This window comes from Pseudophryne corroboree, chromosome 1 (assembly GCF_028390025.1).
Source record: "Pseudophryne corroboree isolate aPseCor3 chromosome 1, aPseCor3.hap2, whole genome shotgun sequence".
NCBI lineage: Eukaryota > Metazoa > Chordata > Amphibia > Anura > Myobatrachidae > Pseudophryne > Pseudophryne corroboree.
In genome coordinates, this window is record NC_086444.1 from 999,574,306 (window position 1) to 999,592,823 (window position 18,518).

At 45.0% G+C, this 18,518-nt stretch overlaps 1 protein-coding gene across 3 annotated transcripts in view; it reads right to left on the bottom strand.

The window, feature by feature from the left end:
• Positions 1-18,518, bottom strand: part of NEK1 (NIMA related kinase 1) — a 344,019-nt gene that overhangs the window by 284,434 nt on the left and 41,067 nt on the right. For all 3 annotated transcript variants that reach the window (XM_063920623.1, XM_063920622.1, XM_063920624.1), the window contains exons 4-9: positions 18,387-18,470; positions 18,233-18,300; positions 18,066-18,152; positions 4,464-4,518; positions 2,184-2,384; positions 714-783 (exon numbers count right to left, since the gene is read on the bottom strand). In XM_063920623.1, the coding sequence (XP_063776693.1) occupies positions 714-783; positions 2,184-2,384; positions 4,464-4,518; positions 18,066-18,152; positions 18,233-18,300; positions 18,387-18,470 (565 nt within the window). The remainder of the gene's footprint in view (positions 1-713; positions 784-2,183; positions 2,385-4,463; positions 4,519-18,065; positions 18,153-18,232; positions 18,301-18,386; positions 18,471-18,518) is intronic.

Here is an 18,518-nt window from a genome sequence, read left to right on the forward strand (position 1 = left end):
ATTGACAGGAAGAAGGCGTTTGTGGGTGTCAAGTGACCGTTTTTAGGAAGTGTCTGGAAAAATGCAGGCATGTCCTTGCGTTTGCAGGGAGGGTTCCCGACGTCAATTCCGGTCCCGGACATGCTGATGTTATCGCAGCGGCTGAGTAAGTCCTGGGCTGCACAGAAACTGCACAAAATTTGTTTCTGCAGCTCTGCTACACATGCGTTTGCACACTTGCACAGCTAAAATACACTCCCCTGTAGGTGGCGACTATCTGATCGCAGCGCTGCAAAAATCGCTTGCTAGCTATCCGGTCTGAATTAGGCCCCTTGTAAAGGTCTTGTATGTTAATTTAAGAAAAACATTTTTTTTTTTTACAGGTACACTGCAGATGCCAGCGGACTCCAATTTGCCAGGACATGTTAGCACTTGTGATTCTCCAATGGTCAGCAACACCTGTCAGCCATTTTAACCATGCATGACATGGCTAGCTGGGACCTGTAGAACACTAGTAATTAACAATATAATTTATTTTCTTTAAATAATATTTATTAACCACACAACCACTGCACCAGGGGTGGCTCTTCCTAAGGGTGGAAAGTTAGTATTTATTTCTTTTATGGGCCCCAGTTACCTAGTGATTCTAGTGCTGTGTACTGGTAGGTACTATGGTGGGCGAAGGCACTACTAGCGAGTGGAATTTCTAGGGAGACTCCATGATCTATACTTACCAGCTACGGCATGGACTGCAGGTTTAGGCTGATTCAAAATTCCCCTGATACCAAATTCTTCAGCAATAACCTAATTAAAAAGGGAAGAAAATAAGACACTTGACCAGTGCAAGGAACAAAAACGTTAAGCAGAAAAGGATTAACCCAAAAAACAAAAAAGATTTAAGTATCTATCTAAAATAATTCAGAAGCACATTTTCATCCCAAGTCAAGCACTGGACATGTGTGTTTTATGCAAGGGTTAGTTTTAGTACAGTACTCTATAACATTTACAGGCTTGGGGGGAAATCCAACTACAGGTGAAAATACATTGTGCGCAAAAAAATGCTTTTTTCCTGATGTTTCATCCATATTTTAATTTGGTCGCATGTAAAAAAAATAATAATAATAATAATAATAATAATAATAATAATAAAAAAATAGCAATAAATACATTATCTCCGGAAACACACAGGTTGAAAACGGGGCTATTTACGGGGATTTGGTTTTGCCTGCCTGAGGCAGATAAAACAAAATCCCAGATAAACTGGCGCAAGCAGCAACTTTACGGGGCTAACTGGATAGCCCCCGGTGGGACAATTAGCTGTTGTAAATGGGATCAGTATGGTATGCCGGCAGTCGGGCTCCCGGCGACCAGCATACCGGCGCCGGGAGCCCGACCTCCAGCATACAGACAGTGTGGCGAGCGCAAATTAGCCCCTTGCAGGCTCGCTGCGCTCGCCACGCTACGGGCAACGGTGGCGCGCCACGCTATTTTATTCTCCCTTTAGGGGGGTCGTGGACCCCCACGAGGGAGAATAAGTGTCGGTATGCCGGCTATCGGGATTCCGGCGCTGGTATACTGTGCGCCGGGATCCCGTCAGTCGGCATACTGAAGACCACCCGTTGTAAATAACCGTGGCTAATTTGATACCCCCTTTAAACAGGACTGAGGTTCTATAGCATGCAGAATGCAGCATAAAATATGTATACGTAGTTATATGTAGGTATATAAAAGCTGTGAAATTGTACCTAAATACTGCGGTTAAACAATCCACAAAATCAGCAGTTGCTACGTACCCATATAAAACAGACTGCAAAGTATACTGCAAGCCTGATAAAAAAATACTGTAGTTACAGTAGTAACTAAGGCAAACAGTGGTAGCTTTGACACTTTTCACTAGTTCACTGCTTTTCACTCACACTGGTTTAAAACAACAACTATTTGTTTACTAAGGTCGCCACACTTTTGTCCCATTAACTAATTGTGTATGCAAATTCATTTTACACTTACTATTTTTTGGATATTTTTCTTAATCTACTGGACGAAGAAGAAATACATAAGGCAACGGAGCTTCACATAAAATGAAGGAATGCATCTCTGTAATTTTCTAGTCAATTTGTTCAAATACAGAAATATGATATTTTGACATTAAGACTAAATATCTGAAGTTAGTAGTGGTGCATTTCTGCACAACATCTCATATTTACCTGGGGAGGAAAAAACTTTTCAATGCGTTTAAATATAAAAGGCTTCTCCAATATGGAGTTGACGGATGGACGATCCCTGGGATTCCTCTTAAAAAGCATAGAAAGCAGGTTGCGGAGGTCATAGGAGTAATGCAGAGACACCGGAGGATACGAGCCACGAATGATCTTTAAAACCAGGTTTTTCATGTTACCAGCTTCAAACTGAAAAAGAATCAGCATTGCATCATAAACCAAGCACGATCCTATTATACCTTTCACGTATTACATTTACATCTAATTTCTTCTTCAAGTGCAGAAAAATTGTAATGTGTCCCAAACGATATACTTTGGAGAAATAATGAATCCTAAAAGGCACTTGTTACTGGAAGAACATTTAACAAATAATTAGCGAGGACTTTTAGCCCTATAAGTATACTTCATTAAAATACTCCACAATTACTTATACGGCTTGGACCTAGTTTTGTCTGTAGCCAATGTCAATGGGCCCGATTAAGAGTTGTACCTATTCCAATTCTTACGCAGCTGGTTGGTTTTTATTGCTGAGCACGCTTTGCATCTCACGGCACATGTGTCTGGATGCCTAAGATGCAGAATGAATGAAAGTGTGGGGGGCCACTTGTGGATGGTAACAGGGGATGGTTAGAAAAATCCGGCCATGTCACAACCACTTTATTGGCATGCCAGACCCCATTACGACGCTTTGTGTGCTTTTTAACTGGTGCCTGGCATCTTAATACAAATCCTTGCAGCTGCAACATTTTCATATTTTTGTACAGCATCTTCGTACAAATAGGCAGATGCAACAGGAATATCATACAACTCTGAATCAGGCCTACTGTCTGTTAATGCTGGTTGTCATGACAGCAAAATAAGAGATGAGAGTTTAGTACCCTGTTGGACACAAATGAACATTGCCGTCTTAATAAACATGTTGGTAAAATAATTATTTTGTATATTTATGGATTTTGCCGTGACCACTGAATATTAAGTAAAAGGCTCCCATTTAAATCATTATGGCTTAATGCCACCAGTCGGCATACAGTTCTACAGTATGCTTTTTACCTCTCACTAAAGTGTAATCAGGACTGGAAATTAAAGCTACAGTACCTCTATTGAATGACATGTTTAAACTACAAAAGTTACTCAGAGGGAGCGGATCACAATACTGACGCTTAGGGCTCATTCACACGAGATTTAAATGCACTCTACAAGTGGTTCAGGTTAGGTACGGAAAGTCGACAATCAGAATGCCAGTATGGTCCGAATGTTGACACTGACATGTCAACATTGCCTGAATGTTGACAGTCAGCCTGTTGACAATGGGGGTTTGTATAGACCAACCTTAACCGCAGCCTAGATCTATAATCAGCTGCTGACATTCACTATGATAATGTCGACATTCTATCACTGTCAACATGTTCACATTCTTAAAGTACACCTTTGGTTCAGCAATATTACATTGACAATATAAAACCAAACTGAAATTGTATGGCAGGTTCGCCATGCAGCTACGACAACATGGTACAACAGAGACTTTGTTACCAGCAACTGAATTATTTTATTTCCAGTTACTATCTACAACTCCCAACTGAAGATTCAGGAATACATCACGGTAAGCTCAGCCAGCACATATAGATGCATATCAATATGAAAGAGCACAGAGGGGGTGATTCAATTGTCTGATCAGACTTCCATTAGCATTTAACACGCCTGACAGCTCTGGGTGTAGCCACGCTAAACGGGTAAACCTGTCTAATATTCTCATTTTGGCTTCTAAAGTCCAGGTTTGGCCGCTCAAGTTACGATCTTTCATACATATTTTTCTCGCACCTCTGGAGGCTGCAAGAAATAATGTGTCTGTTGTGGCTAATTGGCATCGGATCGAAGCAACAACAGACGAGCTCAGAGAGACGCCAATCATGGCACAACTAAATACACCCCCCTAGAATTTTAAGTTTCATCGAGTAGATACATAATGGAACCACTCATTTTGATAATGTACATTAACAGCATATCCTGCTTTATATTATATATTTAGATTTTTAACATCATTACATTTTTTTTTATGTTTTATGGTAAGACAACCAGAAAATAATGGGGATGGGGATACAGAAAGAGGAGGACACCTAATGACAATTTACCAATAAACTTAACAGAATATACAAAGAACCTTGCCAACATGAACCAGCATACAGAAAATCTCTACAGAAATCAAAGTAGAGAGATTGCCGAGTTTCGTTAACATCATACTACCCTAAAAGGCTCTTTGCCGTCACTTACCGCATGTTTGAGAGTACACATTTCATACAGGACACAACCCAGTGCCCAAATGTCACTGTAAAAGAAGCACAAAAAGTTACTCAGTACCATGCTCACTGGTAGTTTATACTTTGCTCCATATTCAAGCCATACATGTAATGAAAGGTGCCAAAAATGGGAACATTTAAACAGTACTGGAAAAGGAAACACCTCAGCAAACGCTTAGCAATGAATGAGAGCTAAAAGAACATTAAACAAACCAAAAAAGACTACTATTGCAGCGGCCTCAATAACAATAATATGAGTTCAATTAAATGAATACAAATAAAAATACAAAATTCCTGAGAAACTGCGCTTGTCGATAACACTATGTGGAGTGGTAAAACAAACAATATAAGAAAACAACAACAACAACGGCTGCGCTGTGTGTCAGGAGTTATATCAAAACGAGAGCCAACGTGTGAATATATAAATATAATATTTAATACTTCACAATAAAAAGATATAAAATAATAAAGTAATAAGGATAATATTAAAATAATAGCAGCACACCTATATTCGTCTCAGATTATTCATAGCTTATTAGCCATGTACTGGGTAATAAATGTAGATTGAAACTGTTCGTGTTGCACAAAATGTTGAAAGGTGGAAAAAGATTCAAATAGTGCAATTCCAAATGGTTATGGCCCAGAGTCACCAGGTAAGTGATGATTAGCTTTTATACCTCTCAAGGTGGGCTGGTTAATTAGCCGAGCGTCCTCGGCTAACAGTCCTGCATTGCCCACTGCACTCTGCCGCGGAGAGGAGATGCAGAAGCCGCCCAATGGCTGTCACTGACCACAGCGGTAGACTGGACGGCAGCCACCTGGAGCGGTGGGATGATCAATTGAAGTGGTAGCGAGACCAATATGGATTGCACCAAGAATTCACCTGGACCAGGTGTGCATAGAGGCGGGATCCTGACGCGTTTCATCACGTTCACGTGACTTTATCGAAGGTATAATCCTGCCTCCAAACTAGTCAGTATTTAAAGCCAGAACGGCTAGTAACGGACAGATGTCAGAAATAAAAGTTAATTAGACACAGATGTATTAAACACACGTCGGCTCTCATGACAAGACATTTACACAGTAAAACAATGTATATGTATGGCAGAAATCATTTATAACAAAAACAACCTATATCTAAAAGACAATATACACGTGAGTATAGACAGTCAAATAATGTATATCAGTATTCATAGAATGCTATAATGATACACTTGTATTTAATCAGATATAAAGCTCCGAGTGACCTACATTCTCATCACAAAGCCGGTACAGGTTGAGTATCCCATATCCAAATATTCCGAAATACGGAATATTCCGAAATACGGACTTTTTTGAGTGAGACTGAGATAGTGAAACCTTTGTTTTTTGATGGCTCAGTGTACACAAACTTTGTTTAATACTCAGTTATAAAAAATATTGTATTAAATGAACTTCAGACTGTGTGTATAAGGTGTATAAAACATAAATGAATTCTGTGAATGTACACACACTTTGTTTAATGCACAAAGTTAGAAAAAATATTGGCTAAAATGACCTTCAGGCTGTGTGTATAAGGTGTATATGAAACATAAATGCATTCTGTGCTTAGATTTAGGTCCCATCACCATAATATCTCGTTATGGTATGCAATTATTCCAAAATACAGAAAAATCCGATATCCAAAATTCCTCTGGTCCCAAGCATTTTGGATAAGGGATACTCAACCTGTATTAGAAACTTCCGATGTGGCCATTATATGAGCTCGGAGTAATGCCAGAGAAGGAGAGATAACTGTCTTTTAAATACAAATAATAATAAGATTTTACTTACCGATAATTCTATTTCTCGTAGTCCGTAGTGGATGCTGGGGACTCCGTCAGGACCATGGGGAATAGCGGCTCCGCAGGAGACAGGGCACAAAAATAAAGCTTTAGGATCAGGTGGTGTGCACTGGCTCCTCCCCCTATGACCCTCCTCCAAGCCTCAGTTAGGATACTGTGCCCGGACGAGCGTACACAATAAGGAAGGATATTGAATCCCGGGTAAGACTCATACCAGCCACACCAATCACACCATACAATTTGTGATCTGAACCCAGTTAACAGTATGACAACGTAGGAGCCTCTGAACAGACGGCTCACAACAAGAACCCGATTTTTTTGTAACAATAACTATGTACAAGTATTGCAGACAATCCGCACTTGGGATGGGCGCCCAGCATCCACTACGGACTACGAGAAATAGATTTATCGGTAAGTAAAATCTTATTTTCTCTAACGTCCTAGTGGATGCTGGGGACTCCGTCAGGACCATGGGAATTATACCAAAGCTCCCAAACGGGCGGGAGAGTGCGGATGACTCTGCAGCACCGAATGAGAGAACTCCAGGTCCTCTTTAGCCAGGGTATCAAATTTGTAGAATTTTACAAACGTGTTCTCCCCCGACCACGTAGCTGCTCGGCAGAGTTGTAATGCCGAGACCCCTCGGGCAGCCGCCCAGGATGAGCCCACCTTCCTTGTGGAATGGGCCTTGACAGATTTAGGCTGTGGCAGGCCTGCCACAGAATGTGCAAGTTGAATTGTGCTACAAATCCAACGAGCAATCGTCTGCTTAGAAGCAGGAGCACCCAGCTTGTTGGGTGCATACAGTATAAACAGCGAGTCAGATTTTCTGACTCCAGCCGTCCTTGAAATATATATTTTCAATGCCCTGACAACGTCCAGCAACTTGGAATCCTCCAAATCGCTAGTAGCCGCAGGCACTACAATAGGCTGGTTCAGGTGAAACGCTGACACCACCTTAGGCAGAAAATGAGGACGCGTCCGCAGTTCTGCCCTGTCTGAATGGAAAATCAGATATGGGCTTTTATACGATAAAGCCGCCAATTCTGACACTCTCCTGGCTGAAGCCAGGGCCAGTAGCATGGTTACCTTCCATGTAAGATATTTCAAATCCGCCGATTTGAGTGGCTCAAACCAATGGGATTTGAGAAATTCCAAAACTACATTAAGGTCCCACGGAGCCACTGGGGGCACAACCGGGGGCTGTATATGTAGTACTCCTTTTACAAAAGTCTGGACTTCAGGAACTGAAGCCAATTCTTTTTGGAAGAAAATCGACAGGGCCGAAATTTGAACCTTAATGGACCCCAACTTGAGGCCCATAGACAATCCTGTTTGCAGGAAATGTAGGAATCGACCCAATTGAAATTCCTCCGTGGGGGCCTTCCTGGCCTCACACCACGCAACATATTTTCTCCAAATGCGGTGATAATGTTGTGCAGTCACCTCCTTCCTGGCTTTTACCAGTGTAGGAATGACCTCTTCCGGAATGCCTTTTTCCCTTAGAATTTGGCGTTCAACCGCCATGCCGTCAAACGCAGCCGCGGTAAGTCTTGGAATAGACACGGTCCCTGCTGAAGCAGGTCCCGTCTTAGAGGTAGAGGCCACGGATCTTCCGTGAGCATCTCCTGAAGTTCCGGGTACCAAGTTCTTCTTGGTCAATCCGGAGCCACGAGTATCGTTCTTACTCCCCTTTGCCGTATGATTCTCAGTACTTTTGGTATGAGAGGCAGAGGAGGAAACACATACACTGACTGGAACACCCACGGCGTTACCAGAGCGTCCACAGCTATTGCCTGAGGGTCTCTTGACCTGGCGCAATACCTGTCCAGTTTTTTGTTGAGGCGAGACGCCATCATGTCCACCTTTGGTTTTTCCCAACGGTTCACAATCATGTGGAAGACTTCTGGATGAAGTCCCCACTCTCCCGGGTGTAGATCGTGTCTGCTGAGGAAGTCTGCTTCCCAGTTGTCCACTCCCGGAATGAACACTGCTGACAGTGCTATCACATGATCTTCCGCCCAGCGAAGAATCCTTGCAGCTTCTGCCATTGCTCTCCTGCTTCTTGTGCCGCCCTGTCTGTTTACGTGGGCGACTGCCGTGATGTTGTCCGACTGGATCAACACCGGCTGACCCTGAAGCAGGGGTTTTGCCAGGCTTAGAGCATTGTAAATCGCTCTTAGCTCCAGTATATTTATGTGAAGAGATATCTCCAGGTTTGACCATACTCCCTGGAAGTTTCTTCCCTGTGTGACCGCTCCCCAGCCTCTCAGACTGGCATCCGTGGTCACCAGGACCCAGTCCTGTATGCCGAATCTGCGGCCCTCTAACAGATGAGCACTCTGCAACCACCACAGAAGAGACACCCTTGTCCGTGGCGATAAGGTTATCCGCTGATGCATCTGCAGATGCGATCCGGACCATTTGTCCAGCAGATCCCACTGAAAAGTTCGTGCGTGGAATCTGCCGAATGGAATCGCTTCGTAAGAAGCCACCATCTTTCCCAGGACTCTTGTGCATTGATGCACAGACACTTTTCCTGGTTTTAGGAGGTTCCTGACAAGTTCGGATAACTCCTTGGCTTTCTCCTCCGGAAGAAACACCTTTTTCTGAACCGTGTCCAGAATCATTCCCAGGAACAGCAGACGTGTTGTCGGGGTCAACTGAGATTTTGGAAAATTCAGAATCCACCCGTGTTGTTGCAGCACTACTTGTGTCGACCGACTGAGGTAAAGGGCGTTTTACAGCCCCTGACGGTGTCTGAGACGCCTGGGCAGGTACTAACTGGTTTGCCGGCCGTCTCATGTCGTCAACTGATTTTTGTAATGTGCTGACATTATCACGTAATTCCATAAACAAAGCCATCCATTCCGGTGTCGACTCCCTGGGGGGTGACATCACCATTACCGGCAATTGCTCTGCCTCCACACCAACATCGTCCTCATACATGTCGACACACGCGTACCGACACACAGCAGACACACAGGGAATGCTCTATTGAAGACAGGACCCCACTAGCCCTTTGGGGAGACAGAGGGAGAGTTTGCCAGCACACACCCAAGCGCTATAATATATATGGGAACAACCCTATATAAGTGTTGTATCCTTATAGCAGCTTAAATATAGTAATATCGCCAAAAAAGTGCCCCCCCTCTCTGTTTTACCCTGTTTCTGTAGTGCAGTGCAGGGGAGAGTCCTGGGAGCCTTCCTCACAGCGGAGCTGAGCAGGAAAATGGCGCTGTGTGCTGAGGAGAATAAGCCCCGCCCCCTATTTCGGCGGGCTCTTCTCCCGGAGTTTGTGAGATCTGGCAGGGGTTAAATACATCCATATAGCCTCAAGGGCTATATGTGATGTATTTTTAGCCATAAAAAAGGTATTATACATTGCTGCCCAGGGCGCCCCCCCCCCAGCGCCCTGCACCCTCAGTGACCGCTGTGTGAAGTGTGCTGACAACAATGGCGCACAGCTGCAGTGCTGTGCGCTACCTCATGAAGACTGAAAAGTCTTCTGCCGCCTGTTTCTGGACCTCTTCAATCTTCGGCATCTGCAAGGGGGGTCGGCGGCGCGGCTCCGGGACCGTACTCCATGGCTGGGCCTGTGTTCGATCCCTCTGGAGCTAATGGTGTCCAGTAGCCTAAGAAGCCAATCCATCCTGCACGCAGGTGAGTTCACTTCTCTCCCCTAAGTCCCTCGATGCAGTGAGCCTGTTGCCAGCAGGACTCACTGAAAATAAATAACCTAAAAACTTTTTCTAAGCAACTCTTTAGGAGAGCCACCTAGATTGCACCCTGCTCGGACGGGCACAAAAACCTAACTGAGGCTTGGAGGAGGGTCATAGGGGGAGGAGCCAGTGCACACCACCTGATCCTAAAGCTTTATTTTTGTGCCCTGTCTCCTGCGGAGCCGCTAATCCCCATGGTCCTGACGGAGTCCCCAGCATCCACTAGGACGTTAGAGAAAAGAATTTACTTACCGATAATTCTATTTCTCATAGTCCGTAGTGGATGCTGGGGACTCCGTAAGGACCATGGGGAATAGCGGCTCCGCAGGAGACTGGGCACATCTAAAGAAAGCTTTAGGACTAACTGGTGTGCACTGGCTCCTCCCCCTATGACCCTCCTCCAAGCCTCAGTTAGGATACTGTGCCCGGACGAGCGTACACAATAAGGAAGGATTTTGAATCCCGGGTAAGACTCATACCAGCCACACCAATCACACCGTATAACCTGTGATCTGAACCCAGTTAACAGCATGATAACAGAGGAGCCTCTGAAAGATGGCTCACAACAATAATAACCCGATTTTTGTAACAATAACTATGTACAAGTATTGCAGACAATCCGCACTTGGGATGGGCGCCCAGCATCCACTACGGACTATGAGAAATAGAATTATCGGTAAGTAAATTCTTATTTTCTCTAACGTCCTAAGTGGATGCTGGGGACTCCGTAAGGACCATGGGGATTATACCAAAGCTCCCAAAACGGGCGGGAGAGTGCGGATGACTCTGCAGCACCAAATGAGAGAACTCCAGGTCCTCCTCAGCCAGGATATCAATTTTGTAGAATTTTACAAACGTATTTGCTCCTGACCAAGTAGCTGCTCGGCAAAGTTGTAAAGCCGAGACCCCTCGGGCAGCCGCCCAAGATGAGCCCACCTTCCTTGTGGAGTGGGCATTTACAGATTTTTGGCTGTGGCAGGCCTGCCACAGAATGTGCAAGTTGAATTGTGCTACAAATCCAACGAGCAATCGTCTGCTTAGAAGCAGGAGCACCCAGCTTGTTGGGTGCATACAGTATAAACAGCGAGTCAGATTTTCTGACTCCAGCCGTCCTGGAAACATATTTTCAGGGCACTGACAACGTCTAGCAACTTGGAGGCCTCCAAGTCCCTAGTAGCCGCAGGCACCACCAATAGGTTGGTTCAGGTGAGACGCTGAAACCACCTTGGGGAGAAACTGAGGACGAGTCCTCAATTACGCCCTGTCCGAATGGAACATCAGATAAGGGCTTTTTTAGGATAAAGCCGCCAATTCTGACTCGCGCCTGGCCCAGGCCAGGGCCAACAGCATGACCACTTTCCATGTGAGATATTTTAACTCCACAGATTTAAGTGGTTCAAACCAATGTGACTTTTGGAACCCAAAACTACATTGAGATCCCAAAGTGCCACTGGAGGCACAAAAGGAGGCTGTATATGCAGTACCCCTTTTACAAACGTCTGAACTTCAGGGACTGAAGCTAGTTCTTTTTGGAAGAAAATTGACAGGGCCGAAATTTGAACCTTAATGGACCCCAATTTCAGGCCCATAGACACTCCTGTTTGCAGGAAATGTAGGAATCGACCCAGTTGAATTTCCTCCGTCGGGCCTTACTGGCCTCGCACCACGCAACATATTTTCGCCAATTGCGGTGATAATGTTTTTGCGGTTACATCCTTCCTGGCTTTGATCAGGATAGGGATGACTTCATCCGGAATGCCTTTTTTCCTTCAGGATCCGGCGTTCAACCGCCATGCCGTCAAACGCAGCCGCGGTAAGTCTTGGAACAGACAGGGTCCTTGCTGGAGCAGGTCCCTTCTTAGAGGTAGAGGCCACGGATCCTCCGTGAGCATCTCTTGAAGTTCCGGTTACCAAGTCCTTCTTGGCCAATCCGGAGCCACGAATATAGTGCTTACTCCTCTCCATCTTATCAATCTCAGTACCTTGGGTATGAGAGGCAGAGGAGGGAACACATACACTGACTGGTACACCCACGGTGTTACCAGAGCGTCTACAACTATTGCCTGAGGGTCTCTTGACCTGGCGCAATACCTGTCGAGTTTTTTAATCATGTGGACGACTTCTGGGTGAAGTCCCCACTCTCATGGGTGGAGGTCGTGCTGAGGAAGTCTGCTTCCCAGTTGTCCACTCCCGGAATGAATACTGTTGACAGTGCTATCACATGATTTTCCGCCCAGCGAAGAATCCCTGCAGCTTCTGCCATTGCCCTCCTGCTTCTTGTGCCACCCTGTCTGTTTACGTGGGTGACTGCCATGATGTTGTCCGACTGGATCAACACCGGCTGACCTTGAAGCAGAGGTCTTGCTAAGCTTAGAGCATTGTAAATGGCCCTTAGCTTCAGGATATTTATGTGAAGTGATGTATCCAGGCTTGACCCTAAGCCCTGGATATTCCTTCCCTGTGTGACTGCTCCCCAGCCTCGCAGGCTGGCATCCGTGGTCACCAGGCCCCAGTCCTGAATGCCGAATCTGCGGCCCTCTAGAAGATGAGCACTCTGCAACCACCACATGATGGATACCCTTGTCCTTGGTGACAGGGTTAACCGCTGATGCATCTGAAAATGCGACCCGGACCATTTGTCCAGTAGGTTCCACTGGAAAGTTCTTGCGTGGAATCTAACGAATGGGATTGCTTCGTAGGAAGCCACCATTTTTACCCAGAACCCTTGTGCATTGATGCACTGAGACTTGGTTCGGTTTTAGGAGGTTCCTGACTAGCTCGGATAACTCCCTGGCTTTCTCTTCCGGGAGAAACACCTTTTTTTTTTTTGACTGTGTCCAGGAACATCCCTAGGAAACAGAAGACAAGTCGTCGGAGCCAGCTGCGATTTTGGAATATTGAGAATCCAATCGTGCTGCCGCAAAACTACCTGAGATAGTGCTACACCGACTTCCAACTGTTCCCTGGATCTTACCCTTATCAGGGAATCGTCCAAGTAAGGGATAACTAAAATTCCCTTCCTTCGAAGGGATATCATTTCGGCCATTACCTTGGTAAAGACCCGGGGTGCCGTGGACCATCCCTACGGCAGCGTCTGAACTGATAGTGACAGTTCTGTACCATAACCTGAGGTACCCTTGGTGAGAAGGGTAAATTTTGACATGAAGGTAAGCATCCTTGATGTCCCGAAACATCATGTAGTCCCCTTTCTTCCAGGTTCGCAATCACTGCTCTGAGTGACTCAATCTTGAATTTGAACCTCTGTATGTAAGTGTTCAAAGATTTTAGATTTAGAATCGGTCTCACCGAGCCGTCTGGCTTCGGTACCACAATAGTGTGGAATAATACCCCGTTCCCTGTTGCAGAAGGGGTACCTTGATTATCACCTGCTGGGAATACAGCTTGTGAATGGCTTCCAAAACTGCCTCCGTCAGAGGGAGACGTCGGTAAAGCCGACTTTTGGAAACGGCGAGGGGGAGACGTCTCGAATTTCAATATGTACCCTTGAGATATTACCTGAAGGATCCAGGGGTCTACTTGCGAGTGAGCCCACTGCGCACTGAAATTCATTGAGAACGGGCTCCCCCCGTGCCTGAGCTTGTAAGGCCCTAGCGTCATACTGAGGGCTTTGCAGAGGCGGGAAAGGATTTCTGTTCCTGGGAACTGGGTAATCTCTTCAGCCTTTTTCCTCTCCCTCTGTCACGAGCAGAAAAGAGGAACCTTTTGTCCGCTTGCCAACAAAGGACTGCGCCTGATAATACGGCGTCTTATTTTGAGAGGCGACCTGGGGTACAAACGTGGATTTCCCAGTTGTTGCCGTGACCACCAGGTCTAAAAGACCGACCCCAAATGTCCCCTTTTCAAAGGCAATACTTCCAAATGCCGATTGGAATCCGCATCACCTGACCATTTTACTGGTAGAATTGGACAACGCACTTATACTTGATGCCAGTCGGCAAATATTCCGCTGTGCATCATGCATATATAGAAATGCATCTTTTAAATGCTCTATAGGCAATAATATACTATCCTTATCTAGGATATCAATATTTCCAGTCAGGGAATCCGACCATGCCAACCCAGCACTGCACCTCCAGGCTGAGGCGATTGCTGGTCGCAGTATAACACCAGTATGTGTGTGAATACATTTTTGGATACCCTCCTGCTTTCTATCAGCAGGATCCTTAAGGGCGGCCATCTCATGAGAGGGTAGAGCCCTTGTTCTTACAAGCGTGTGAGCGCCTTATCCCCCCTAGGGGGTGTTTCCCAACGCACCCTAACCTCTGGCGGGAAAGGGTATACAGCCAATACTTTTTAAGAAATTATCAATTGTTATCGGGGGGAAACCCACGCATCATCACACACCTCATTTTATTTCTCAGATTCAGGAAAACTACAGGTAGTTTTTCCCTCACCGAACATAATACCCCTTTTTGGTGGTACTCGTATTATCAGAAATGTATAAAACATTTTCCATTGTCTCAATCATGTAACGTGTGGCCCTACTGGAAATCACGGTTGTCTCTTCACCGTCGACACAGGAGTCAGTATCCGTGTCGGCGTCTGTATCTGCCATCTGAGGTAACGGGCGCTTTAGAGCCCCTAACGGCCTATGAGACGTCTGGACAGGCACAAGCTGAGTAGCCGGCTGTCTCATGTCAACCACTGTTTTTTTATACAGAGCTGACACTGTCACGTAATTTTCAACAGTACATCCACTCAGGTGTCAACCCCCTAGGTGGTGACATCACTCTGCTCCGTCTCCACATCATTTTTCTCCTCATACATGTCGACACAAACGTACCGACACACAGCACACACACAGGGAATGCTCTGATAGAGGACAGGACCCCACTAGCCCTTTGGGGAGACAGAGGGAGAGTATGCCAGCACACACCAGAGCGCTATATATATATATATATATATATATATATATATATATATATATACAGGGATAACCTTATATAAGTGTTTTTCCCCTTATAGCTGCTGTATGTTTTAATACTGCGCCTAATTAGTGTCCCCCTCTCTTTTTTTAACCCTTTCTGTAGTGTAGTGACTGCAGGGAAGAGCCAGGGAGCTTCCCTCCAACTGAGCTGTGAGGGAAAATGGCGCCAGTGTGATGAGGAGATAGGCTCCGCCCCCTTTTCGGCGGCCTTATCTCCCGTTTTTCTGTATATTCTGGCAGGGGTTAAATGCATCCATATAGCCCAGGAGCTATATGTGATGTATTTTTTGCCATGTAAGGTATTTTTATCATGTTTTATTGCGTCTCAGGGCGCCCCCCCCAGCGCCCTGCACCCTCAGTGACCGGAGTATGAAGTGTGCTGAGAGCAATGGCGCACAGCTGCAGTGCTGTGCGCTACCTTATTGAAGACAGGAACGTCTTCTGCCGCCGATTTTTCCGGACCTCTTCGCTCTTCTGGCTCTGTAAGGGGGCCGGCGGCGCGGCTCTGGGACCCATCCAAGCTGAGCCTGTGATCGTCCCTCTGGAGCTAATGTCCAGTAGCCAAGAAGCCCAATCCACTCTGCACTCAGGTGAGTTCGCTTCTTCTCCCCTTAGTCCCTCGATGCAGTGAGCCTGTTGCCGGCAGGTCTCACTGAAAATAACAAACCTAAACTAAAACTTTCACTAAGAAGCTCAGGAGAGCCCCTAGTGTGCACCCTTCTCGTCGGGCACAGAGATCTAACTGAGGCTTGGAGGAGGGTCATAGGGGGAGGAGCCAGTGCACACCAGTTAGTCCTAAAGCTTTCTTTAGATGTGCCCAGTCTCCTGCGGAGCCGCTATTCCCCATGGTCCTTACGGAGTCCCCAGCATCCACTTAGGACGTTAGAGAAAAGTGTGTTGGACAAATAATCAATATATCTTTATCAGACACCATGCAAATCTTAATATATGATGTTAATCTGAACAAAAATAAAATTAAAATAAAACTAGAAATAACAAACAATCACCAATGTGGACTAACGTGGATTCGAACTTGAATCCATACGAAGTCACTACTCAGTGCCCTAACCCAAAGCGCCACTGGTCCCACTGAGTATAAGGCGGACAAACTATAGTATAGGGTTACAAAATATGTTACATCTTATACACAGAACATTTAGTATACCTTATCTAGATGTAATTTTGTTATTATAAGAGAAAGGACAGAAGAACTATTGAAAGTGGCACAAAACCTGATCCATAAATTAAAGAAAGAGACAGTGAATGTAAGAAAAAGATCCGAAATTTTGATCTAACAAAAGATATGGCTCCGTGGTTCCATATATGTAGTAAACCATGATATCACTAATACAAGCTCCTTAGTCTAATAAAATAGAGGTGGAGCCTCTTTGCCCACGATCTATAAAGTATACTAATAAACTAGAAAATTAACATAAAAAACACTCTAAATGTTTGGACAATTAGCAGTGGGTCTATATGTGAACCACAACAAACATTAAATACATCTGTGTCTAATTAACTTTTATTTCTGACATCTGTCCGTTACTAGCCGTTCTGGCTTTAAATACTGACTAGTTTGGAGGCAGGATTATACCTTCGATAAAGTCACGTGAACGTGACGAAACGCGTCAGGATCCCGCCTCTATGTACACCTGGTCCAGGTGAATTCTTGGTGCAATCCATATTGGTCTCGCTACCACTTCAACTGATCATCCCACCGCTCCAGGCGGCTGCCGTCCAGTCTACCGCTGTGGTCAGTGACAGCCATCGGGCGGCTTCTGCATCTCCTCTCCGCGGCACAGTGCAGTGGGCAACGCAGGACTGTTAGCCGAGGACGCTCGGCTAATTAACCAGCCCACCTTGAGAGGTATAAAAGCTAACCATCACTTACCTGGTGACTCTGGGCCATAACCATTTGGAATTGCACTATTTGAATCTTTTTCCACCTTTCAACATTTTGTGGAACACGAACAGTTTCAATCTACATTTATTACCCAGTACATGGCTAATAAGCTATGAATCATCTGAGACAGATATAGGTGCGCTGCTATTATTTTAATATTATCCTTATTACTTTATTATTTTATATCTTTTTATTGTGAAGTACTGTTATTAAATATTATATTTATATATTCACACGTTGGCTCTCGTTTTGATCTAACTCCTGACACACAGCGCAGCTGTTGTTGTTTTCCTAAAAGAACATTATGTGGCCAATTTGGGACACATTTGCCTATTATGGTGCGATAAACATTGCATGTTTTCTCTGCGCACAACTAAGGGGTGCAATGCAACATAACTGGTTGTGATATGCTGTTCTGAAACTGCCCCCTATTTCTCTCATCCATATTAGACATCTTTGTGGCCATAATCCACAATGTTGGTTATGGGGGCATTCATTTAGGTACCGGGAAGATTTGCACTTAGCTGCAGCAGGGATCTCACTTAAAAGTGCTCGCAGCTCCATAGGCAGCAAGCACTTTTAGTCGAATCTGGCATTCAGCTGACCGTGCAAAGGGGCAGAATCTGGCTGTCGCTGCAGACGCTGAAAAGCTGCGCCAACGGCTGACTTGCCCCCTTTGCATCTAACTGAATCCCGCCCTAAGGGGTGTATTCAATACCTGTCGGATCCTTTCCACAGGTCAGTATTCAATGCCAGGTCAACCAGACAGGTTTGGCCCATTCTAGACAATGAAAATCCGACATTTCTTAAAGTTGGATTGATATTGTTGGAAACTGGGCTAAAACCGGTCAGGTTTAGCAGCGCACTGACAGCAAACGTGGATTCCGGCAAGTTGGGAACTCACGACTTGTCGGAAAAAACTGCCACCACTGAATAGGTACGAACCCCTTGGTAGTTTCCAACAATAATTGAATACATCTATAAGAGTTGAATGAAATAATATGCGATTTGAAATGTATTTTATTTTTTTTATTTTCAAAAAAGATTAGATTTATTGCCTAAAGTTAATAGTTTTTATACCAGATCACAATAATGGTAACAGGAGCTGGTAAAGCAATGGCGGCCTTTGCCAATCATGTAGGAAAATTAAGTTAGATAGATATTGGCATGCAGTACCCACCTCTTATTGTTGTAGGGTCGGTTCTCACATATCTCTGGGGACAGATAGTAAGGTGTTCCTATACATGTTCGGGCCAGCTCTACTGTGCTGTTTAAGAAGAGATCACACTATCCGTAAGAAACAGTAGTGCCCAATTCTTGCAGGGTCCTAATATGTATTGGACCTACCTGTTTAATACTCTTGCTATTCCAAAATCACCCAACTGGATGGTTCCACTTTTAGTCAAGAAGATATTCTACAATGGAAGTAGGTCATGTATGAGTCACAGAAACAACACGTACTATAAGACCCAGCACCAGTAGAACGAGGTCTCCTTATTACCTGGGACTTTATGTCTCTGTGAAGAATTTTTCTGTCATGAACATGTTTCAGAGCCAAACACAGCTGGATAAACCAGTCCAGGATCTAGCAGAAGAAACAATAGGAAAACAGTAATAATATCAAGAATACATA